Consider the following 26,759-nt stretch of genomic DNA (forward strand, 5'->3'; position numbering starts at 1 on the left):
ACTGACTCATTTTGCTAACATGACAATAACAGGTGATTATGAAGCTTGTTTCACACTGATAATCAGGACAGCTCAAAAAAATTTGCCTGTGGTTATTTAAATCAGTTTTACAAATTCACATCTCAGTGGCTTTATCAAATGTTCTAATTTTATGTATTTTCAGCCAAATGTTACTGACCGAGGTGTAAACATGATGACATCTCAAGGAAATTGGATGATTTAACACAATCACTTGAAAGTTGCTTGTGAGAGGAAAGGGGAGGAGAGGCTGGTGTCATTTGGACAGGGACTTTGCTTGTTTTGAATAAATGCATAAAATTATACAAATGTGGTGGTTCACTTCATAAGCATGCTGTAACCGAAATGTGAATGAATGCTAAACGTATTTCAGAGACAGAGACAGAGAGAGAGAGAGAGAGTGCAGCAGACAAAGAGAGTGCATGTCTTGGCACATTGTCTTTTATAGAGGCTTTTGAACAGCACATGTAAAGGCCACTTAGAGGAAACCGAAAATAATTATTAATTGTTTTGCAGAATCTAAATTAGATGCAAACTTAAGCAGCTAATATACTCTAATGCAAATTATTATTATTAGGGGCTTGACTAATATTAAAGGAGCACAAAGAAGGTTTTGTTTACATTTAGCTGGCTCCCAATAATCATCCCAATAATTGCAGTGGATTTAGCTTTATTTGAACCTATCAGCCCAGAAAGGTGCCTTGCACACATGTGACACTGCCTGGATCTGAAACATTTTCAGGGTTATCACCTTAAAGTGTAGGTATTTGATTTAGTTTGGTAGATTTTAAAGCAAATCCATACCCACAAAGACAATGATGCTAAACACTGCACCTCAGAACAGTTATGTAAACTTCTTCCTATATTATTTCTGTATTCATAAATGCCATCCAATGCTGTATTTAATTATTGAAGTTTATTCTTGTTTATACTTGCAATAAAAAAGTATATATAGGCTATATTAAAAAAAAACGGAAAAAAACCGGTCATGTAAACCAACAGCTCTTTATTAACGCACGTCTTAACCACACTTGTTGGGTGAAGCATCATGAAAACGAGAAAGTTATACAATAGCTGTAATGTACATAAAATGTGTTATGTTGCTTTTTAATAAGACCACAAAGGAAAAGGGCGGGGCGCGCCGAGCTGTGGCTGAACTCGGTCTCGGTCCGGAATCCGTCCAATCAGCGCGGCGCATGCAAATCGCAACCGAGCTCCGCACCGTCCTGCCCTGTCAGACCGGGGGTGACGTCATGCGCACATATTCTCCGGTAGTGCCGCGTCTGGCTGCAGCGAGTCAGACAGCGACCAGAAACGAGCTGCAAGGGAGGGGTGCGCACTCTAAAGGGGAATATCGCCACCGCCGGCTTTCCAGTCTCCGGGAATAACGTGTATTCCACGCTTCGGGATTGCACTGACATTTTTTTTAATCATCACACTTGTTTGGACACAAGGAGCAAGGACGCGCATTGAATTCGCACAAGTGGAGCTTTTTTAAAACCTGCCGTCCCCAGCTCTATCCTACCCTCCTCCTGTAAGTTTTCCCTCTTTGTTTCCAGACCCATCCAAGATGCCTAGTTCGCTGTTCGCCGACGAGGAGCGGAGCGGCAGCGGCGGGCAGGGGGACGCCCTGGATGACCAAAGAGCCCTGCAGATCGCTCTGGACCAGCTCTCGCTGCTAGGTCTGGATAACGATGAAAATTCGCTGTATGACAACGAGCCCAGGAAAAGGAGCGTGAACATGACCGAATGCGTTCCCGTTCCCAGCTCCGAACACGTTGCTGAAATCGTCGGCAGACAAGGTAATCATCATCATTATCCTCTTCAAAGAAATGCGTGCATGCTGTTATTGTAGCATGTGTAGTCATTTGCATGGGGAATGTAGGTTATAGCCTATTTTCAACTGCTCTGCCCTCCTTATGTCCGACCAAACAAAAGCAAGGGAGCGCTGACACAACCCAAGCATATCTACCTTTAATGTGTCATCACGTTAAATACACAACATTCCTGTGTATATCTAGAGCGAAGTGCCGTTTTCTTCAGGCAGCGGCTCTTTCTTTCTTTGTCTCAATGGACTTTGTTTACACTCCCCATGTAGCCTATTGGGAATAGACTTCCTTGACCAGGAAACACCATTATATAGCCTGGATCTAGGCGACAACACGTTCTGTAGGTTATCTACAGAAAGTAAGTTGTTGACAGTATAATTAGAGCGTCAGACTCTCTGGAAAATCTTGAATTCAGCATGCGTTTTTTTTGCTCTCCCTGTGCTATTTTTGACCCTGTATGTCAAGTAGCCGAGCATGTGGTTTGAATTATGCTGCACCAAAAAAAAAAAAAACAACCGAGAGAGAGAGAAGCAAAATTGTTGTCCCCTGAAGACTGTGCACTTGCACCCATCCTGCATCTTTTTGGTTTGTGCCCGATTGTGTTTGCTTTGTCTCATGTGAGCTTTTTTAATTTTTTCTCACAATTGTAGGTTGCAAGATTAAAGCCCTGCGAGCAAAGACCAATACGTATATCAAAACTCCAGTGCGAGGAGAGGAGCCGGTCTTTGTTGTGACAGGCAGGCGAGAGGATGTAGCCATGGCTCGGAGGGAAATCATCTCAGCAGCCGAGCACTTCTCCATGATCAGAGCCTCGCGGAACAAAAACAGCAGCCTGAACGGGAATGCCACGGCACCCGGCCCGCCCAACCTGCCTGGTCAGACCACCATTCAGGTGCGGGTGCCCTATCGGGTGGTGGGACTAGTGGTTGGCCCCAAGGGGGCCACCATCAAGCGCATCCAGCAGCAGACGCACACCTACATTGTCACGCCCAGTCGTGACAAAGAGCCCGTGTTTGAGGTGACCGGCATGCCGGAAAATGTTGACCGGGCCAGGGAGGAGATTGAAGCACACATCGCCATGCGCACCGGCGGCCTGATCGAGTTCACCGATGAGAATGACTTCCACGCCAATGGCACCGACGTGGGTTTCGATTTGCATGGGAATGCCAGCTTGTGGAGCAAGACCAACTCCAGCGTCACTCCCACTTCAGGTCGCAAGCCATTCTCCAATTATCGCAACGACAGCTCCAGCTCCTTAGGGAGCGCCTCTACCGATTCGTATTTTGGCGGCAACAATAGCAGCTCGAGGCTGGCCGATTATAGCCCGCCAAGCCCCGCCCTCAGCTACACTGCCTCCAGCAACAACAACAACAACAACAATGCCAGTGGATTTGTGTACGGTGGCGAGGTGATCTCACCCGATTCCGCTGACTTGGCCTTCGATCCGTCGCCGGGATTCGACCCTACTCCGGCACCGCCGGGCCTGATGTGGTCACAGTACGAGCGCGCCACCAACGGCACCTCGGCCTCGTCGCCTGTTTTCCCCACCAATGCTTCCATGAACGTCAACGGGCTGCAGCGCCGAGCCAACCAGCCCAGGCTGTCCCCGCCTTTGCACCAGAGCAATGGAGCGGCCGAGCATCCATTGGCGCGCCGGGTGCGCAGCGATCCGGGCGGAGGCACACTCAGCTTCCCTGGTTACTCGATGGGATCCCATCATTCCGGCGTTCCCTCCGACTCATCCATCTCTTCATCCTCCTCGTCGTCCTCTTCATCCTCATCTGGGACGAGCCGCAAGGGAAGTCGGGACTGCTCGGTGTGCTTCGAGAGTGAGGTGATCGCGGCTCTAGTGCCCTGCGGCCACAACCTGTTCTGCATGGAGTGTGCCAACCGCATCTGCGAGAGAAACGAGCCCAAATGCCCCGTCTGCCATGCTACAGTTACTCAGGCTATACGTATATTTTCCTAAAGGGCATCAACACGCCCTCCGTGACTTTGTGAGAGCCTAATAACGTGTGTTATTTTACATGTATATACATATGTATGTAGAGCTGCAGTATCCAAAAAGGGACGGCCATTGTTCATACTGTACTGTAGCTCGGGACAAATATTTTCAACATCTAATGCATGTTTTAAATATTCAAGCCTAGTAATCAATAGTTTTAGTCAGCTGTACACAAGCAAGTGTTAATGAAGTAAGGACAGCCGACGGTCTCACCCGAGGTACCTTAGACTGTTAGCATAAACGAGCCTTTCGATGCCGCTGATCGAATGTACTGGTAGCAGACCTGGAGTTTGGGGGAATCTGAACGGCTTCCTGTCTGACACACACACACACACACACACACACAGAGAGAGAGAGAGAGTCACAGCAGTGTGGAGATACTGCAGCTTACGCGATGGAACTCGTTTGAGGGAGAACAGCATCATATCCTATATATATATAAATATATATGTATAGATAAAGCAGAAATTCCACAAGTTTTAAATATTCATGATGACATTAATACAGATTGAAGTATTTTATTCTTTTTTGACTTGAAAGATTATATTTCGTATTGCAAAGATGTTTACAGATATTTTAATTTAAGTTCAGTGAACTTTTTTGTAGCTGGGTTCAAATATCTTTTTATTTTTTAGTATGGCCTCGCGGCAACGAACACTGTATTATTTTAATATCACTCGAAAAGCGGATGGCGATTGAGACCACGAAATGTGCATTTGCATCGGACAGTATTCTGTTGGGTTGGAGGGTTTCTAGGTTCAGCAAAAAAAAATGTCTTTTGAATCCGTTTCACCCAGCATATTTTCTATTCAGTAATATAAAGCATATTTTATTCTATATTATTACGAAATATGTTGAAATGTATAAAACTTAGTACGTTCAGACAAAAAGGAACCGTTTAAGCTTTCTAAAAATTTGTATGAATTAGATTCCAGTGGGTATCACAGAGTTCTGTTCTGTTGCGCCACTATAGGTTTAGGATTTCTATTTTAATACGTTTGTTTACCACTTGTTTATGTATATGTAGGTGAAGTTATTTGAGCGTCTATGTACTTTATTGAGCAAAGTTTAAAAACAAAGTATATTTTATTTTATGATAAAAGGCCTTTAACCTCATGGTCAAATACTAATATTATATTTGCTGAAACAAGATTTGAAAATGTATCAAGAGTTTTATTTTTCTGACATTTAAAGTTCTACATGATAAAGTAAAACTTAAGTAATGGTGCTACTTCATGTTTTTTTTTTTAAGTATTTCTATATAAGTCCAATAAAATGGTACATGAACGAGAAGTGTTGCTTCGCTTATTGTGAAAACATCTGTACTGTGTTTTTATGCTTGCTTGCAGCTTCAAATTCCTTTCTTAGAAAGCCTTTGAGAAAAAAAAAAAACTGCTTGCTTTCGTGATATAGCATCATATGTTGCATTGAGATCATATGTGGCCCATAAAACCACTGCAGTGATGAAAAAAATGTAAGATTGGCTTTTACTCATCTAGTGATGTCATCAATATGCCGTCTGATGGGTTAAAATACACTTATGGTTTTTCAAACTGTGTGAGACATCGGGGTCAGGGGTTACGTTGATGTCAGCTGTTTACAGTCATTGAGTAAGTGTGCATCTTTGTTTTCCTCATTTTCCAAGGCTGGTTTTTAACGTTCATTCCTTCCAGCAGCATTTTTTTGTGGAAAGACTGACTGAGAATATTCCCTGGTTGTAGATAATAAATGCACGGCAAACAGGCCTTAATGATCGGTTTAAAATGGAAACATCCCAATGCTGGCTTCACAAACCGGCCCTCATAAACCGTACTATTAGGAAACAATCCCAGCGCTCGCAGAAAAGAGCTGACAAGTGTTAGACCTAAATTCAGAACACATGCCCTTTGTTGGGTTCACAGCTTGACTTCTTAACAAGATGGGAATAAAAACAGGAAGCAAATATTTTGTCGGGCTGGTCCCAGGGTGGGTATATTTTGTATTATGTGTAAGGGAGAATGGAGCTGGTTGGCACAGGGTTGCTCTTTTGAGTCACAAGTTTTCCTTCATAGTGATGGGTTGGTTGGCACATGTAATATGTGACCCTGGACCACAAAACCATTCTTAATTCGCTGGGGAATGTTTTTAGCAATAGCCAAAAAAAAAAAAAAAAACATTGTATGGGTCAAAATTATCGATTTTTCTTTATTGCCAAAAATCATTACATTAAGTAAAAATCATGTTCCATTAAGATATTATGTAAATTTCCTACCATAAATATATGAAAACCTAATTTTTGATTAGTAATATGCATTGCTAAGAACTTCATTTGGACAAATTCAAAGGCGATTTTCTCAGTATTTAGATTGTTTTGCACCCTCAGATTCCAGATATTCAAATAGTTGGATCTCTGTCAAATATTGACTTATCATAACAAACCATACATCAATGGAAAGCATATTCATTTAGCTTTCAGATAATGTATAAATCTCAGTTTCAAGAAATTGGCCCTTATGACTGGTTTTGTGGTCCAGGGTCACATATTAAATTAAGGTTAATTAATAATTCATAGCTGATGAGCCTCCCTGTTGTTTATTTAAATGAAAGATGGGGTTAAACCATCATTTAAGACTGTAAAAAATGGGTTAGAATTAATCATATCATATAAATAATTAATCATACGATTCTGATTAATTATGTATACTTTTAATATATTGTTATCATAGATGTTAGTTTGTTTTGAAAGGGTTTTTCATTTTTATTATTAATTTTATTATCATCATAGGCGTTAGTTTGTTTTATAAGGGTTAGTTACTTCATAACTTGCAACCAACCTGCATTTTTATTTTATTTTTTACAAAAAGGGGTTAAATTAAGTTGGTCATATCATAAATTGGCGTACATCATAAATTACATCATCAATGTATTGTATTATTATGATTCATTGCATATTATTAATTTAGATATTTTAAGATAGGTTTTAGTACACTGGCAACCAACCAATCTGAATGGTAAAATGAATCATATCATATATAAATGTATCATATATTATTAATGTATATTGTTATGATTGGTGTAACATGATGTTTTCTCTAGCTTTTTAACATTGCTACCCAACCTAAAAAAATAAGGGGTTAAAATTAATAATGGTAAGTTTATCATATTATTATGTTTAATTATATATATTATTAATATATAATAATGATAGGAGTCAGTTTGGTTAAAAATAGTTTTCTTTAACTTTTTATTACTGCCAATCAACCTAAAAAAACTTTAAAAATTATTATATATTATTTATTAGATGTTATTACATATTATTTTAATAGATGTTAGTTTGGTTTAAAATGTTTTCTTTTGTAACTTGTTCCCTTTTTAACACTTTGTTTTTATCAAAAAGGTTTAGAATTAATCCTATTATAAATGTATTATATTATATGATTAATTATATTAATATATTATTATTAATATAGTATATTATTTATGTAATAGGTGTTAGCTTGGTTTAGAATCTAGTTTTCTTTAGCGTTTTAACATTGACAACCAAACTAAACAAATGAATCATATGATAAATGTATCACATTATTATGATTATGTGTATAATAGGTGTTAGGTAATTTAAAATAATATTTAATAGCCCTTTGCTCCCCTAGCTAATCAAACCGCTGGATCTAAGTAGGAAACTGAGATTGGGAGCAAATGTCTTGGGTGTCTGTCTCCCAGCAGCCTTAGCTGGATGTGACGGTGACGATTTGTAGGAAGGAGGTCATTATCTATTTTTAAATCGCCAACTTAAGCCATTAGATTTAGCAGCGTGTCTGTGTGCTCCAGACTGTCATTTGGCATGGCGCATCTGGCCAAAAAAACACACATGTTTATTATACAAGCTTGTGGCCCACAAAGAAGTATGAGAGGAAGGGATTGATCCATCTTTGTCTTCTCGCTCTGTGTCTCCTCCCTCTTTTCATACAGTCATCTTTAATTCATGAGACACAGTGGTTGTCATTGTGCACTGGAGTGGCTTGGCTCTCATTTGATTTGACTCCTGCCACCTGACAGTGCACTGCTGCTTGCTAACTAGCATCCAGGATTTCTGTCAGCGTGCACCATCTCACGTCCCCCGTGAGAGCACCGGACACAGCTATTCCTGCTAACAGCCCTTCATCATCAACATACCGTGCTGATGAGCCTATACATTCAGCGACTGTCAACTATAACAACTTAATTGTCCCGAAATTACCCCTTAAAGTCTCACAAAGCCTACGGAATCAAAAGAGCAATTGGTTACGACTATGAAAGTGATTAGCTGATGGGGAAAGTATTTAAATGGCTGCAAAAAGCCTCTGGGGATCGTACAACATTACCCGCGAAATGAAACTTCTGTGTTAACTGCCCAATGAAAACAATGAACAAATTTCTAACCGTGCACGTATAATGCACTGCGTCATGCTTGTATGGAAGCTGGTTTCCACAATGGGATAAAAAATAAAGATAATCATGACTTTTTATATAGCAATTCAGACCTTTTTTCTCAGAATTGCAAAGAAAAGTCTAAATGAGAACTCGACAGTTGTGAGAACAGAGTCTGAGAAAAGAAAGGAAGAAATGTGAACTTGGAATGGCAAGAAAAATGTCAAAACTCTTGAGTTTGTATATCACAATTCCAAACTTTTTTTTCCAATTCTCGCGATTTTGAGAACTTTTTCACAGAATTGCAAGATAGAAACTCAGAATTGCGGGATATAAGCACTGAATTGCAAAAAAGTCAGATTTGTGAGATATAAATTCACAGTTTCAAGAAAAAAGTGAGAATTTGGAGAAAAAAGTAAGAATTTCAAGATGCAAATGCACAAACTGTGAGATGTAATTGTAGAACTGCGAGAAAAATGTCTGAATTGTGAGAACTCAGTTCTGACAAGTATATATTTTTGAATGTTGTGATTCTTATACCTCACAATGTGCTTTTTTCAGAATTTCAAGATATAAATGCAGAATTGCAAAAAAAAAAAAAAGTCAGAATTGTGAGAAAATTCACAATTACAAGAAAATACTGATAATTCTGAGAAAAAAAGTAAGAATTGTGAAATGTAAACTCGCAATTGTAAGAAAAAAATCAGAATACAGAGGAAAAAGAATTGTGTAGATTTGTAAGATATGAAGAATTGGAATTTGAATTAAACTTTTTAGTTTATATCTCACAATTCTGTCTTTTTTTATTATTATTATTTTTTTACAATTCTGCACTTATATGTCACAATTCTGAGTTTAACAGTTCTGAACTTTTTCTCAGAAATGCAAGTTATAAACTCAGAATTGCGAGGTATAAATGCAGAATTGCAAATTCAAGTCAGAACTGTGAGATATAAATTTGCAACTGCAAAAAAATTCTGAGTTTATGAATTACAATTTTGACTTCCCCCCCCCAAGATTCTGCATTATATCTCGCAATTCTGAGTATATATCTTGCAATTCTGACTTTTTTCAGAAATTGGCAAAATATTGCATGTCTGTTTCCATTTACAGACAATGATATATGTAATTATTTGATATATATATATATATATATATATATATATATATATATATATATATAATATATATATATATATATATATATATATATATATATATATATATATGGAAAAACATATATGAGAACTATTTATAGGCAGGATGTGTTCTCTGAGTTCTATTTTTGTTGAATTTCAGCTGTTAATGCTAGTCAGTGTTCAGTTAGGCATACATAAATGTTAGTGTGATTCACAAGAGTCTTAGTTTGAGATGTGCAACATGCATTTTGGTCGTAGAAGGAGCACAGAACATCACCGCTTGCCAATTGATGGTTTTCTCTGGAAACAGTACTAGAAATACAGGCTTTTTGGAGTGTCTTAATTATGCTGGCTTGACAAAGCTAACATACTGTTATAGTACAATCTTAGTTTAGAATTTTTTTTTTTCTTTCAAAATCCCCAACCAGAGACCAAAACATCTAAATGCAACTCATCCCAGAACTGCCAAAGTATTCAAACTGCATGAGGCCTACAAAACCTTCAGATGTTAAACTAACCTTCAACTGTTCAAACATTCAGAGTTAGTATTGACAAACTTTTGTTTTTAACTCCTCAGTTCTGGCCCTATACCATTGTTTTCAAACATAGTAAAACATTGTAACAGTAAATTGTGCTGTTATAACAGTAAATGTCTAGCTTTAGTGGTGTGTAAAATAAAATGATAAAAATAAAGTAAATATGTTAGTGTTGCCATGTCAGTATTTCCTCTGCTAAAGGCACAAATGTACATGTAAAATACCATAGTACTTCTTTAAAATGTGAAATTTTAAAACATTTCTCAATTTGGTTTAATGGAAAACAAACAGCGGTATATGCACAGCTGGCTCTCGTGTTTATTGTTTACTGCAGGGATTATGATTTTATAATTGATTTATCTTTAAGTGCACTGCTCAAGTGTATAATGGTGGTGTAGCATAACTGTGACCTTACTAACACTGCAGACGTTCCTCACTCACCACCCTGAGCAGCAGCAATGATGCACTTACCATTGATTCCCCTCACGGGCAAATACAAATAGGCATATATCTGTTATTATAATACATAGTGCAAAAAGAAGCACTTTTCTTCTTTAAATCATCAGTCATTGAAGAAGAAGCCTTGTGTGAATTTCTAAATAATGAAAAGTATAACACAGGTAGAGTACAGCAGTTATTGAGCAACTTTCGATCTGATCTAAACTTACTCTATGCCTTAGGAAAAAAAAGCATTTAAAAAGCTTAATTTTGGTTATTTTGACTTATGAAGCAGAAATTATGAAATAATAAATCAAATACAGCAACTGGTCTCAGGGTTTTTCAATTCGTATTTCAAAGTGATTGAATTAGACCTCGAGTGGCTCGGTTCTTTGATGCTTTCCTCTTATCTGTTGGTTATCAATTATCTCTTTTTCAGTCATGCAGAAAGGCCTCTCAGACTCTCTTCCATTTATGCTCTTCATTTATTGTGTGTTTACTGGCGAGGCATTGCGTGCCCTTTTCCTGGCCTGGACTTTTACAAGCTAACGTATGTTTAGGCTTGTTCCATGGCAAAAGTAATTTCTGATTCATATGCTTCAGACAAGAAAAGCGGTGGTTGGCTGCACAGCTTGAATCCTGTAATTTGATGTCTGAGACCTGTCTTTAGGGATGCCAAGGTGTGCTGCACAACTCCTAGAGAAAGAAATGATGGTGTGTTTCTCATTGTTTTATGACAGGGGATTTTCAAGTTTGATTAGAATATAAAAAATGTTCTAAACGTTTGTACGTGTGAATCTTGTAGATTCAGCTTGTTGCATCAACTTGCATTTTGTCTTGGATTTCTTGTATTCATTTTGATAGCTTCAAGTGGTCATGCAAAATGTTGGTAATGCCTAGCATGCTCTTAAAAAAAATAATGTTCCTTTTTGGCAACTATGGTTCCATGAAGAACCTTTATCATCCATGGAACATTCTCATTGCACACAAGGTTCTTCATAATGAAAAGAGGTTATTTTAAGGACTTTTCACTGAAAGGTTGAAAATGGTTCTTCTATGGCATAAAATTTCCAAAAGGGGATTTTTGAAGTGATTGAAGATTTTGGGTTCCCCAAACTCTTTAGTGAAACTTTTTTCAGACCACGTGTAAAAAACATTTTTTCTATTATAGACAACCTTTTGTGCAATGAAAATAAAGATTCCAAAAGGGGGTTTTCACAGCAATGTCACAGAAGAACAATGTTGGGTTCCCCAAAGAACCTTTCAGTGAAAAGCTATTTTTTAAAAGAACAGTTTTTTTCTTTATTTGAAGAACATGAAATAAATCTCAAGAACCCTTTTCCACTATAAAGAACCTTTTGTGCAATGGAAAGTTTCTACATTCTTAAAGAATAAAGGTGCTTAAAATATTCTTCACAGTGATGCCATAGAGCAACCATTTTTGGTTCCACAAAGAACCATTCAGTTAAAGGTTCTTTAAAGAACCATCTCTTTCTTACCTTTTTATAATCTGAAGAACCTTCTTTCACCACAAAGAACCTTTTGTGAATCATAAATGTTCTTCAAATGTTAAAGGTTCTTTGTGGAACCATTTAGACAAAAATGTTCTTCTATGGCATCATGAAGCACCTTTATTTTTGTGTAAGGATGTTAGGTTCTTCATAGAACCAAAGATGCCAATAAAGAACCTTTATTTTTGTGCCGCATGCTTAGCATTGAGCTGTAATTTAGTAGTTAATTAGGTCTGTTAACTGTTTAGAGCAAAATAAGTAAATAGTGGTGTTATGTTCTGCTAGGTGGGTTTTGGAAATGTTTTTGTTATATACATTTTGGAGGTTACCATGATGGCGAATGATGAGGATTTTTGCTTAAAGGGGTCCTATTATGCTCTTTTACAAAGTCTTGATTTTGTTTTGGGTGTGTACTAGAACAGGCTCTCATGCTAGGTTGTTCGAAAAACACATTATTTTTCACATATTTTACATTATTATATAAACGGTTCGAATAGTTCCTGTAACAAATGAAGGCCCGCCTTCTGGAATACGAGATGTGCTGTGATAGGTTAGCTGGGCCAGAGTGTGCTGTGATTGGTTAGCTGGGTCAGTGTGTGTGGAATGATTGTGTGGAATGATTGATCGGCGCCTGGTCGGGAAATGTCCTGCCTCTCACCAAATCTGCCAGCTGTGAGCTTCAGTTTAAATATTGTGTCAAAATCAAATCAATTTGAGCGCGACTTAAACACGGATGATTTTAACCACTCTAAGCTCATCTGTCTTGGGAACACTAGCGTGTCTCCCACGTAGTGATAACACTCGGTGTCTTCTCTAGTGCAGCTCAACCAGGTCTCGTCCCATTTTTCGATCTTTGTGATATCACAAATCCCGGAAAATATTCGTTGTAGTCCAAACGAGTCGTTCGTTGTAGTTTTTGAAAAGTGATTTCTGTTAAATAAAATATCTCCTTTTGAATTGGACTTTGAGCTTTGTAACTTTGCAGATCTTTTTTATGCTCAAACAGCAACATTACAAACTATTAAAGTTGAAAAAGTGAAAAAGTATAATAGCACCCCTTTAATACGGGAAAGTCTAGGTAGTTCTAAGTGCATCTTTTGTTTAGTCTCCCCTTTGCTCAGTCTTGAAGAGAAAATATGAAAGTAGTTTAATCTAATAAACGAACAGTTTTAGTCATTATTGGTGGGTAAAACTGTTTTTGGAGGCCAAAACCTGGAAATGAATTCTAATTTTAGTGCTTTTGTTTCTATTGTTCTGCAGTCAATGTTTTTTTTTTTTTTAATGGATTTTGGTTGAATGTCTGAATTAAGGTGAACATGAGCTCAACATATTTTAACTTATTTTACCACATAAAATGCATCAGTAAAATCCACTTGTCATTTTTTAAAAAAAATATTTATTTATTTTTACATGCTTTAGAAAATTGGTTGCTAAACGGCTAAATGGGACTGCACAGTTTGTCAGGGACATTAAATGTCATCTTGCCAAACCCATCTACTCAGTTGCTTTTACAGCCTCATTGTGTTTATAATCATGCTCTTGCAAACTTTAAGGGAAAATGTCTTTTAAATAAAGACTTTAAGAGTTGTTGGAAACCTCATGGTGGTGATACTGAAGTCAAGCGACCAGTTTGTTTATAGCCTACATTTAGCTTTTTACCACTGGTGAGTAGATTTGGGAAGATTATCTTAACACTTTTGTTGTTCATAGTGCTCTTTTTTTTTTTTTTCCAAAAGCCAATGTAAAAATCCTACTGGATTTTTTTTTTCAAGGGAACCTAGGTGATGCGAACTTGTAAAAAATAAAATACATAATAACTGCAGTGTTTTATTGTCAACAAAAATGCAGGGTGGGACTTGGTTCTGTGCATAAGTTGTTGATTGGATTTTGAGTTGTGGATGTTGCACTCAAAATTGGAGACACGAAATTATTGGAGAAGCCAGTCACTTTCACCAGATCTAGTTATGACACTAATATATATATATATATATATATATATATATATATATATATATATATATATATATATATATATATATATATATATATATGAATTATTCATAGTAAGATCTCTAACATTTTAGATTTAGAAGATAGAGGGGTGAATTTTAATTTCATGCCAACTTTAAAGAAGTCTTATTACTGCAGTGCAATTGAAACTGTCTGACTGTATGCTTGATACACCATGATATTAAAATGTAGAATAGACATCCTAGCCCTCTGCAGAGAGTTTGATTGCCCTAAATCTAGAGGAAAAAGAGTTTTGCTAATTACTATTTGACTATTTCTTTGTCAGCGTGGTCTGTTGTTCTCCAAATGAATTTTGTTTGCTCTGTGAATACCAATTCAGGATATGGCTGTTCATGTGGTTTTCCTCCTGATCAGATGCTAGAAGACAACAGCGTTTCCACAACGCAGAGGCTGGAAGTCTGTTTTTGGTGGCCAAGAGTAAGTAATTGTTCACAAGATGAAGCTGGCCATTCATAAATTCCCTCTTGAGAGCTTTATATAAATGTTTTATCACACAAAAACATAATGCATAATATGCGTCGGCTCCCTTAAAAAACACAAAGAGCGTATTCCTGCAATATAGAAAGTGCCAGGACCCATTTGGAAACAGATGAACCTTCCATTAGGTCATATGAAACCCTTCCATTTCCTTGAATTAGTGTGATGCAATTGCATGACAGAGGGCATTGTGGGTCAATAAAAGAAGACGACTTGCACTCATCCTATAATCAGCACAAGGCATCTCTGGACAGATAAGCCCATGCACTCCGCAGCAAAGTGCTTCCCAGGAAATATGATTAGACCGCGTCGCTCGCAGCGGAGAGGTTGCTTTATTTGAGGTCTTATGTAATGCCGTATGCTCATCAGCTGTGGAGAAGAGGGGCATTAATAACCAGGAATGAGATGCAGGAACAAGACAAAAGAAGCTAATGAAATAAGACTAGCTGCTGGGTGCATTTTTCATGGGCGAACCCCTTTGTTTCTCTTGCTGAAGGATTTTTATGTAAAAAGTGTAATTAGGTAGGCATCATAACTTTCTAGATTAGTAATTACTGCCTTGTTTCTCCAGAGGACTTGGAAATTAAGATGGGGGGGGGGGTCTTTTGTTTTGTTACATTTTGCCTAAAGCTACTGAAACTCTTTCTAAGCTTTTCATCTGAGCCAATGACAAAATACAGTATACTATTTTAAGTCTCATACACTGCTTTTGCAGGACTTGTGGTTTTCGGGTGCTGACCGGTGTATGTTCTGACTGAGTTGAGTTGTTTGGTTAAATAAAGGTGCGCAGAGACTTCAGGTTGTAATACAAATGTCATTGTTTTAAATAAGTATTGGAGCACTTACGAGAACCAAATGGTGAGATTTCGTTTGGTAATACAGAGTGAAATTTAAAACATCGGCACATAAGCAGTAGTAATTGCTGAGATGTTTCGCATGTCTTATCAAGCTCTCTTCAGTATCAGTCTCTGCTCCAGTTTAGGATCACAGAATAAGTGCTATCAGTATGTTATATTTCTTATATTACTTATTGTTTAGCTTAATCCAAAACTATTTAAAACTGAGATTAATGAAAGCAGATTATTTATACAGACTTATTGCAGTTCAGCAAGTTTTGGAACATCAATTAGCACAGAAATATTTTCCGTTTTTTTCTCTGTCATACCCAGTGCCAGCTATTGAAAGTTTGCAGGGTTTTTCCTACATTGAAAATTTTTTGGCGGCCGCCAAAGCGATTTTTTGTCCCGCCAAAGCCTTATTTGATGTGTAATTGGGTTTTGTGAGTGAAGCAGGCTACAGACGAAGTGAGAGAACGAGCACAGCGCCCCTCCCCCGCGCGCGCACTCTCCGTCTTCAGTTCTGTCTTTGCTCTCTCCCTTGCATCAAAATCAACTGATCCTAAAGGTCGGGAGAACGAATCCATGTTTCACGTGGTGCATTCGGATAATATTTTTGCAAAAAAAAGTTGCCTTATCTTCTCTTACAACTTGTGACAAGCATTCCGCACATGCAGCTGACATAACTTTAAATAAACGATAGAAAAAAAATCTATCCAGTTATGAAGTGTGTGTGTGTTGACAAATCTTTCGCGATGTCCTAACAGCCAGGATTCCCACACAACACGTCCGCTAAAGTCCGATTCGCGACCTAATGACTCCTTTGAGTCGATTCATTAAAATGAATGGTTAAAGCAGTTGGTCTGCCTGTCAGTGTCTGAATTGGTGTATAACAAATCATTACTACTTAGAAGAACATACACATCTGAAATGAGAAAGTAAGTGTGCTTACCCCATTTAGCGTTTAGAGTGTTTAGTAAAATTTAGCCTTAATAATCCACAGTATGTATAGGCCTATGACAATGTGTAGTAAATTATCTATAAAATCATTTAGTTTAAAGTTAGACTGGAGTGAGATGAAACTAGATCAAAGCACAAAGCAAGCTGTTGCTACCTAGCTGCTAATTTTATTAAATTTTATATGGTAAAAATTACACTATTACACCTTTTAACGCTATGTTTTTAATGCTAATTTTTAACTGATATGATTATACTAAAATAATTATCAGGTCTATCAAAAAAGGATTTTATCTTTCAAAACTATGAAAGCCAGTCGTGGAAAAAATCACAGCTTTTTTTGCAAAGAGGGCAAGAAAGGATGACAGTGAGAGTGACAGGAAATATCCATGTCTGATAATTGCATAATTTGTAAATACATAAATTTTGATACATTTGACATTTCAAATATAGGCTACTTTGGTATCGATGATGTTTACATGAAGCCTAAAATAAGTTGTAATTGCTTTCTTTTACTATCTAGCCTGACAGTGATCGTTTTTTCATGAATAAATAGGATAAGAAAAAAATCACAAACTGTTTCTTTTTATTTATTTTAAATTTTACATTTATTGTCAATATTGGGCTTGCGGATCATGTGGGTACTAGGATACTCTTTGCTGTGTGTGGATGACCGTGTCGGTCAGCCACCACCGAAGACCAATTTTGACCCAGGAAAAACCCTGGTTTGCATATGCATACTTAACTAATTAAATAATGAACATTACTTTTTTGCTTGTAGTTGTATTGTGTCATATGGATAATAGTTTATAGAGGATATTTTACTTTCATGTTGAACTTCTGTGTTGCACTTTGGAGCCTGAAAGACATTGATCACAATCCACTATCAGTGTATGAAAAAGAGAGTAGATTTTGTGTGTGGAAGAAAAATGTGTTTGGACATTTTTACTTTTTTATTAATGAACACTGCTTTGGAAAGATGCACTAAAACAGTTATATTGTGAAATATTATAACAAATTTCAAATAGCTGTTTTTAATTTGAATATATTTTAAAATGTAATTTATTCCTGTGATGATAAAGCTGAATTTTCAGCATCATTACTCCTCAGAGTCACATGATCCTCCAGAAATCATTCTAATATGCTGATTTCCTGCTCAAGAAACATTTCTGATTATTATCAATGTTGAGAACAGTTGTGCAGCTTCATATTTTTTGGAAACCATGATGCATTTTTCCAGACTTCAGACTTTTGAACAGCAGTGTATGTGTTGTGAAAAATGCAAAACAATAATCACCTTAATATCTTTCGATAAATTAGCGTGATGTATTATAAAAATATCCTGTTACTTTCTAAACTCAATGTAACAAACCACCATTAATTCAAACTAAACTACAAAAACAACATCTGATCACATAAGAATAAAATGCATAAGGCGTCCACCACTTTTCATCAGATAACAAGATAATACAGAGTATGCTTACTGTGCTATAACCCTTTATTTATCTGACCATAAATGAACACAATGCATGTAAATCCGGTGCTATTGCTGAGCTGAGATGACAATCCCCTGCTCAAACTCATGACAGAAATCAGTGTGTTTGATATCTCATCCTAAATGCTCATATTAATCTCCTTCATAATGACATGATGCTGATTAGCAATCAGATAAAAGCCTGCGCTCCAGTAAAGACTTTCATCCCAACACACACTGATTACATTAACTCATTGTTAAGGGATTATGTGCAGATTACGGAGTTACTATATAAAGTCAACTGTGCTTAGTTTTGTTTTTGCAGTATGAGCATTACACTAGAAAGGTGCCCAGATCAGTGCAGATAATTTCTTGGTTCATTGCCTCTCAGATGTGCTATAATGTCCTGGCTTTTTACCTCTTTAATTTGTTGTGGTAATTAGTGCTGTTTGCTAAAGTATCACTGTTATTATTGCTCATTATTATTGTTAGTAATTTGAACAAACAACTCACCCTAAATATAATAATTTCAGGGTGTAACTTACCCTGCACTTTATACTGAATTACATTTATATATGGGACAAGATATTTATATATAGCTGTGATGAATGCTGAGACAGTACATTGCTGAGCAGTAAAGAACAGATGATGATCTAACACAATACAGACAGAGAGAGAGATAAAGTAAGTATCTGCTGATATGAGACAGGCAGGCTGTGGAAGTGTCGGGACAGTAAGTTTGTTGGTGTGTGTGTGTGTGTGTGTGCCATTCACACCTCCAGCTGTCTGCACATCAAATGCAGGCCTGTGTGTGTCTGTGCATCCTGTCGCCGGCTTCCTCTCACTGCTGTCTGTGGCTCATCACAGCAGCACCACACATTCACTAACCCATGCAAATAAGAGCTACAGCTGACTAATTCACTTGTGTGGAAGCTTAATTCTCCCTCAGAATAAAAAAAATTAATAAAAAGATAATGTGACTTTTAATCTTATTACAAGTTCTGAACTCTGCAATGAAAAGTTGCAATTACTTTTTTACATATTTTAATTCGGTGGCGGAGGCTCCTTTTTTATCGCACAATAAAAACTTTTTTTTATAAACAATTGCAAGTTTATATTTAAAAAATCTGAGTTTATGTGCCACAATTTTGAAAAGAAATCAATTAATAAATTCTGGAGGGGGAGGGGGTGTCAGAATTGTGAGACATAAACTCAAAATAATAAATTAATTAATTAATATATAAAAATCTGAATCGTGAGATAAAAAGCACAGAAGATAAGTATAGAGCCAAGCAATAATAAAATATATAAATACAACCATTTTGAGATTAAACTCACATTATCAAATTAAATTTCGAGGATAAAGTCTTTGTGTTTCGAGAAAAAAAATAATTTCAAGAAAAAAAGTCGACATAAAATGTCGAAAATAAACATTAAATTACATGGAAAAAGTCATGTTTCGAAAAAAACTGAAAAAAAAATTGAAAATAAAATGTTGAGAACAAACTAATTAAATTATTAGAAAAACTGGCTATAACTTGAACGTTGATGGTTGTATACGCCTCCATCCATAGAATGAAACAACTGTAGCCATTAATGGCAATGCCGTATGGTTTTAGTTTAGGACAGTGGGAAAAAGTGAAAAAAAACAATATATGCTGTTTATGCTATAAGTGCACATAGCCATAGATGCTATTTATACTAGGTGAAAATAGTGATATATTCTGTTTACACTAAGTGACAACGGATCAGTTACATATGCAAATAAACAGTTAATGCATTTTTTAGCAAAATGCTATTTACACTAAGTGAAAATAGCATTTTTTTTTACATTATGTAAAAGCAGATCTTTGCAATAAGTGTAAACAGTAATTATATGCTATTTATACATATTAATAGTGACAGATGCTATTTGCACCTAAGTATTGTTGTACATTAACAGGAAGCAATAATAATATACAGTATAAATGATTTTATTTATTTATTAATGATTTTAATTATTAAGTAGATGCTGCCATTTTGGGACAACAAAGCCCTCCCTATAGCCTGCCTACCCCTAAACCTACCCAATTATACCATCATTATTATACACTGGTTAGTCAGTTGATTTCCACTTTCTGATGTGATATGTGATGAGAAAAGGAAGTAGAGTGAGTTTGGCAAACGGAGGATTCGAAATCAGGTCGATTGCATCTTATGCCACGAGCATTATTCATTACGACCTAGGCTACTGCAGATGGTTTACAACTGTCCAAAAAGTAAAAACGAACATAACATGAACGTGTTTTCATTTTATTTGCAAGTTATTTTTTCCTTGAAACACAAGTACGATTTTATTTGTAACATTTTATTTAAACTTTTTTACTCAAAATTTAACATTCTTTCTCAAATCACTATGACTTTATTCTCTATATTATATTTTTATTTTATTTTATTTTTATATTATATTATATAATATATTTTATTTTGTGTCTGAGTTTGTGTCTCACAATTCTGAAAAAATAAAATAAAAATCATTCTGAAAAAAGTCAGAATTATGAGATATAAACTCACAATTGGATTTTCTGGAAAAAAAAGTCAAAAATAGTTTTATTAATTATTTAATTAATTTATTTAATTCCATGGCAGAAACAAGCTCCTTTTTTAATCTCATAATTCTGATTCTTTTTTCTTACTTTCTTTTTTATATTGCAATTACAAGTTTATGTCTCTTAATTATTTATTTTCTTCTCAGAAATACTAACTTTGACTGAGAAGATGAATTTGCTGGTAAAAATTTTAATGTCTTATTATAAGCTTAAATTGTGATGGTTCCTAAGAAAAAGGAAAATTGAGTAACTGGCCCATTTTGTCTGAACACTGTTGTGTTGATGTACACATTTGATATTTAAATAGTTAGCATTTTAAATCCTATATAGAGACCTGACTTTACACGAAAACATCACTTAGGGAAATTGAGCATTATGTGCAGAGACATTTTAATGCTGCTCTTGATTTGTGAAAAGCTGCTCAATATACCTGATTTCACCCCATTACTTAGCTGAAAATGAGCTTATTAAAAAAAGACACTATTGGTTCAATGAATGCAAATAAATCTCTTTGGTTAATAAAGAAATATTTAATCCATCAAAGCAGCTTTTTTTTTTTTTTCAAACCATTAACCCTTTGGGTCCTCGTCCGCCTGCTACATCATTGCTTTATGACACAGAAGAGGGGAGAGCTTCATTAATCACGTGTAGCCCTGACTGAGCTTTCCTCCGATCAATTTCTAGCCCTTGGTGTCATTTACATTTTTCTGTTATGCTTTCATAACATCTGTAACATCGAGGACAGAGTAAAGGTTAACAGCTGGCTTAATTTGTCAGGGTTTATGGCAGGACGCTGCAATTTTTTTTTGTTTTTACTTGTAAGATATATAATTTAAAAAGGAATTTTTTTTGAAGTGTATTTAAAAAACTGTTTTAAGTTTAAACTATTTTTCTGTTTTTGTACTGTGGCTCATTATATTGTTTGTCAGTACATTAAGTCAATGACAGGCACATAAAAAAACACAGGTAAATATAATGATTAAGTTCAAATTAACACGTGAATTGATATGTGAGCTGACAGCTGGTACCAGGATGTATTTACTGATAACACATCTTCATGTCATCTCTAGTAACTGAAGCATAAAAGTCTCTGATCTGCCTCACTAATTAGAGGACACAAACATCTAGTGTTAATAAGCCTCTCACTGCATTTGTTAGTATGTAAGGAAGAGAAAGCACAAATGCCGTCTGATCATCCCGCTTTCAGCTCCTGACCTTCACGTCACTAGCACTCTTGAAGGAGGATGAATAATTCAGCTCTGATAATTAGTTTACTCAAATGACTTTTCCTTCTCCCATTTGAGGCTCCGGCTTTTCATTTACCTGTGAATTAGCCTCAAAAACGAAAGGTCACCTTGGGTAATGGAAGTATTTACTCCAAATACTTTATCTCAGTCTCTCTTGTCAAACTTACTCCTAAAAATAAAGGTTTCAAAAGGGGGTTTCACAGCCATGCTGTAGAAGAACCATGTTGGGTTCCTTAAAGTTTTCAGTGAACAGTTCTTCAAAGAATCATTTTTAGTAAGTTTATATCTTGCAATTCTGAGAAAAAATAGTGAGAAAACTGCAAATAAAAAAAGTGAATTATGAGATATACAATAAATTGTGAGAAAAATGTCAGAAAAAAAGTCTCAATATATCATTTTGGTTATTCAATAGTCATATATTTGTATATTATATATTTAAAATTCATATATTTGTAGATTTTTCATCAGTTTTGCCTTCATTTCAATGATGATTTAATTAGTTTGAGATGGATTTAATGCTTGTGCTGTGCTGAAAATTCTTTTCCTAATTTGGTGTTCCCAGTCCAAAATGGCGTGCCTTTTAAAGTTTCATGTAAATCACCAAATCTTGGATTCAAAATTTTTGTTACCTTGTTTTCTTTAGTAAGCACAGGTTTTGTGTTTCCTGTTGGAACTGATTGGTCATTATTCTGAGCTTATACACCTCAGTTTTTGAGCAAAAAAAGTATTGTGGATAATTCATGCAAATTCACTTATAAACTGAGGCTACGTTTACATGACAATGATGTAGTCAAAAACTTTTTTCCCTTGCGTTTTTAAAAAGTTTCACATATACACATCTTGAAAACGTCATATAAACGGTCTCTGAGGTGCATGAGCTCAGAAAAATGATACATATAATGATACCTATATTGCTATGATAAGTTCCAAAAAGAAATACAAAACCTGTGCTAAGTGAAAAGCAACAAGTTGCTAAAAACGCAAATTCAGAATGAGGAATTTCTTTTGAAGGACAGTCATTTCTGAAAGGGAACATCACAAGTGTTAGGAGGTGGGCAAACAATCCCCAAAAAGTACAAATATTATTCTTAATTTTATTCCTCTTATCTTTTATTTAATTCAAAACACTGCTGAAAACAACTGTTAGAATTAACTATAAGTGAACAAATTTTTCCATTCAGCTGTGGCAAATGCTTCTCAATCTCAATACCTTCAAGAAGTCAGATATCCTCTCCATCATCCGTTTTCTCCTCCAACTCTGATCCCACCTTCCCCCTTTCCTCTCTGCATTAAAACACACCAATGGTTTCCCTTTGATGTGATGGTGCTATTTGCTTGACAATAGCCGCTCATCCTGAGCAATCTCTTGTGTTTATGGCTCTTTGTGTGAAATCCAGCAAACTCCTACAGTTCGGCCCCCTGCTCGAGTCTTCATTCACAAGCTCTCAGATTCACCCTGTTTGTACATTCATGACCTGAGAAGTCAGATTATGCAGCGTGAAGTTTGAATTGATCTCTCTGTGTGTCGTTTCTGAAAATGGTTTACAACTGTAATAAAACCTCTGTAAACATAGACTTACAAATAAAACTGCTCATGCCTTAAGGGATATAAATGCTGTAAGGTGCATGCAATGGTTAGTGTGCAATTATAATTACATTTCTCACTGGTGTTGCCATGTGGTTGCTAAGCTGTTATGAGTTGTTTGTGCTTTCTGGTGGTTACTTGAACCAATAAGCACCCAAAACATCAAACTCCAACATTCTTAAAAATAAAGGTTCAGTATTTTTTATTTATTCTCACAATAAAGAACATTTTGTGGAACAAAAAGTTTTCATCGATGTTAAAGGTTCTTCATGGAACCATTAGATGCCAATAAAGAACGTTTGTTTTTATGAGTGTGTAAACCATTAGTGATAATATGACTTCTACCCTTATAAATGTACCATATTAATGGTTTTCCTAACTTTAAGGGGTTAGTTGAAACTGGTCACTGTATTCTGAAATGGCTTATTCCCTTCTTTAGCATAAACTCATGTAATTTTTCCTTGTTTTATTAGCTGCTGGCAAAAACTGTAAGTTTAACTGCTTTAAAACATTTCAAGAAGCTCCATTCAAGTTTAAGACTTTAGCAATAACTCTTATGACATATGAAACTCTTCCTTTTTGATTATTAGCCAGTTGACAAACTGAATAATAAACGTATACACCATACTATGAAATTTTTATGTACCATCTATGCTGCAATTAATATGAGTCTTATGTCTGGATGTGATGAAGATCTAAGATATGACATAATGGAACATTCTGGAAGAAGAATGATGTAAAGTATTGTAAAATTGATTCAGACAATAATTGTGTTTGGATTTCTTAATGGCTCCATATTGTTTAAATTAATTATTGTTTGTCACAAGCCAGGAACAAAAAGAGAGCTGCTGCATATGAACCACTAAATGGTTTGTTCAAATAACTCAAAAGAATCACTGAATCATTTCATGGAACTTCTCATTGAAATTAACTGCCTGAAAAAACCAATTCGCTAAAATTAATCAGAATCCCAATGCTTAATATAAGTGAGTGGACATTTTAGGTGAGCAGTTTATTATTTCATTTGGACAAAAAAGTAGGTTGTTATGTGAAAACATCTGATCTAAAAATATATATTTAGTAGTATTTCTAATTAGTGTTTTTTATTAGTTAGTCCCCAATTCCTAGTGTAGAAGCTGTATTTGAGTTACACATACTTCCTGCATGTGTTTATTACATACTTGCACTCAACACTCAGAATCCCACTGCAACATGTGCTTATTGATTTTGCCCTTTTTTTCTTTTACATAAGCCAGGCTGACTCGCAGCTCCAGGCAGACCGGCTGATGTAAATATAGATCGAAAAGTTCCCGGCATCCGCGCCAGAGAAAGCGCACCATTGAGTCCTGACAGCAACCTTTTCTGAGTTCTGCCTAGTGCACTTATAGAACTGACATCCATGGGTTCATAAACAATCGGTGCCAAGTCTGAAGTCGAGCTGAAGTTGGAGGCATGAAAGGTGACATTTGGTGAGCGCCAGCAGCGAGATTGGAGCTTGGTGGAGGAGTTTGGAGGACTCAGGAGAACTTCAGAGAAGATGGAGGCCTTCAGCGGTGCAGGGCAGTGGAACTGGAGGGGAAGGATGAACAGAACAGACTCTTCCTCATGCCTCCCGTGACTGATCTGCTCCGTTCTCCACTCGTTGAAACTTTACTTCTGTTGTGTTGACTCCACAGCTTGCCATAAACTGTGGCATATGCACCATGGAAAACAAACATTTTTGTCTAACAATTGCCTGACAACCTGTATCACATTCATGTCTAAGAATTAAAATGATTTTAATTCTAATTCTAAGAATTTGCACTTTATTTTAATATGTATTTTGCAAGTTTTTTTTTTTTTTTTTTTTACTTGTGTGGATGAACACCACAAAGCGAATGAACTAAATTAATTTTATTGTAGGTTTGAACGGAGGACCACTCTCAGGAGTATACTAATTTGCTGGAGTCTATCCCATGTGGTCCGGAGAATAAACCTAATATTGCAGAACATATAGCTCAATCTGCTTTTAGACAGGTGTGTAACAAAAAGTCTACAGGCCCGGATGGCATTTCAGCCTATTTGCTAAAGACTTTCGCAAAGAAACTGACTCCAGCTTTGTGGCCTGTTTTCCAATAATCTGTAGGTACACATACTGTCCCCGGTCTGTGGAAAAAATCTGTCATCATGTTTCAAAGTAATCTTGTACAATGGACAATAATGACTACAGACCAATATCGTTAACGTCTGTTGTGATAAATTGTTTGGAAAAAAGTCTGGTTTCCTTGCTTAGATCTGACATTGACCCACTGGAGGATCCTCTACAGTTTGCTTATAGGTACAGCAAAGGTACTGATGATGCTGTTAACAGTATTTCACATTTGATTTTAAAACATCTAGAGGACAGCGAAGCCTATGCTCGTCAGCTTTTTGTAGATTTTACCTCTGCTTTTAATATGGTTCAACCCCATCTCATGATCCAGAAAACGAGTCAGATGAATGTTAACCCTTTCTTGATCAAATGGTATTACTCTTTCCTAACCAGCCGTACTCAGGTTGTGAAGATCAATAACATCCTATCAGATCCAAAAATTACGCACACAGGTGCTCCTCAGGGTTGTGTGAGCTCGCCTGTGTTTTTTATGCTCTACACTAATGACTGCTCTAAGCTCACGTATGGGGAATTATATCTTCAAATTCTCAGATGACAAAGCGATCTTGAGCCTACTGTCCAAAGACAGTAATTCATCTTTTTATCATTCTGAGATAAAAAATAAAATAAAAAAATGTCACCAGTGTGATGCCAATTCATTGACTTTAATGTAAAAAAAAAAAAAAACAGGAGGAGATTGTTTTTGACCTCAGAGCAGTCGGTGTTCGGTGTTCACAGTACTGCTGTTATTTACAACACTCAAATCAAATAGGTGTGTTCCTACAATACCAAGATATTTATATTGACAACATGTTTACATGGCAGACTCATGTTGACAATTTATGTGCCAAACTTCAACAAAGATTGTACTTTTTGAAGAGACTCCGTCTTTATGGTGTCAATAAAAAAATCATGACTGTGTTTTACCAGGCTGTTCTGGAGTCTCTAATTAGGCACGGGATCCAAGCTTGGTATGGCAATCTCTCTGTACAATTAAAAAACCGACATTCTCAGATTGTCTGGATGGCCTGGATTGTCTGGATTCTATTAGAATTTTGAATGGTTAGGACAATGGCCAGTGACTTGGTTCTGGTTAGTAGTCATCATTTAAATCTGTGCATTGTCTTACATGATTTTATTCTTATTTATTGCTGGTATTGTTATTTATTACTGGTTTTATGGGTTAGGAAGTTATGTAATAATGGTTGTTCCATTGTGCACTATGATTTTTGATATACTGTCTGCATGCTTTGCCCCCCTGTTTAGCATGCTTAGTATGTTTCATGTGTGATTTATGTGCTTTGTTTATTTATATGTGTATATGAAGCATACACTAAGCCCAAGAAAAATTTCTCCTAAGGGGACAATAAAGTATATTGTATCTTATACTACAGGGCTGTTTATTGATTTGATCTTATTTAATTAGGACTCATTTTTGTTTTTATTTTTTTTTTTGTTTTGCGCATGGTGAATGTAGTTCCAGGCAGCTCTCTTGACCGCATTACAGTTCCATATCACTTCGCATAGTAAAACTGTAATAACGGAAATTACAATACTAACAAAAACAACAA

At 36.1% G+C, this 26,759-nt stretch overlaps 1 protein-coding gene across 1 annotated transcript; it reads left to right on the forward strand.

The window, feature by feature from the left end:
- The first annotated feature begins 1,262 nt into the window (after positions 1–1,262).
- LOC109092960 (RNA-binding protein MEX3B-like) lies at positions 1,263–5,139 on the forward strand. The gene is made up of 2 exons (XM_019106684.2): positions 1,263–1,820; positions 2,498–5,139. Exons 1-2 carry the CDS (start codon positions 1,589–1,591, stop codon positions 3,814–3,816), a joined length of 1,551 nt encoding a protein of 516 aa, XP_018962229.2. The 5' UTR covers positions 1,263–1,588; the 3' UTR covers positions 3,817–5,139.
- The last annotated feature ends 21,620 nt before the right edge of the window (positions 5,140–26,759 follow it).

The sequence above is a fragment of the Cyprinus carpio genome, chromosome B7 (genome assembly GCF_018340385.1).
Source record: "Cyprinus carpio isolate SPL01 chromosome B7, ASM1834038v1, whole genome shotgun sequence".
Taxonomy (NCBI): Eukaryota; Metazoa; Chordata; class Actinopteri; order Cypriniformes; family Cyprinidae; genus Cyprinus; species Cyprinus carpio.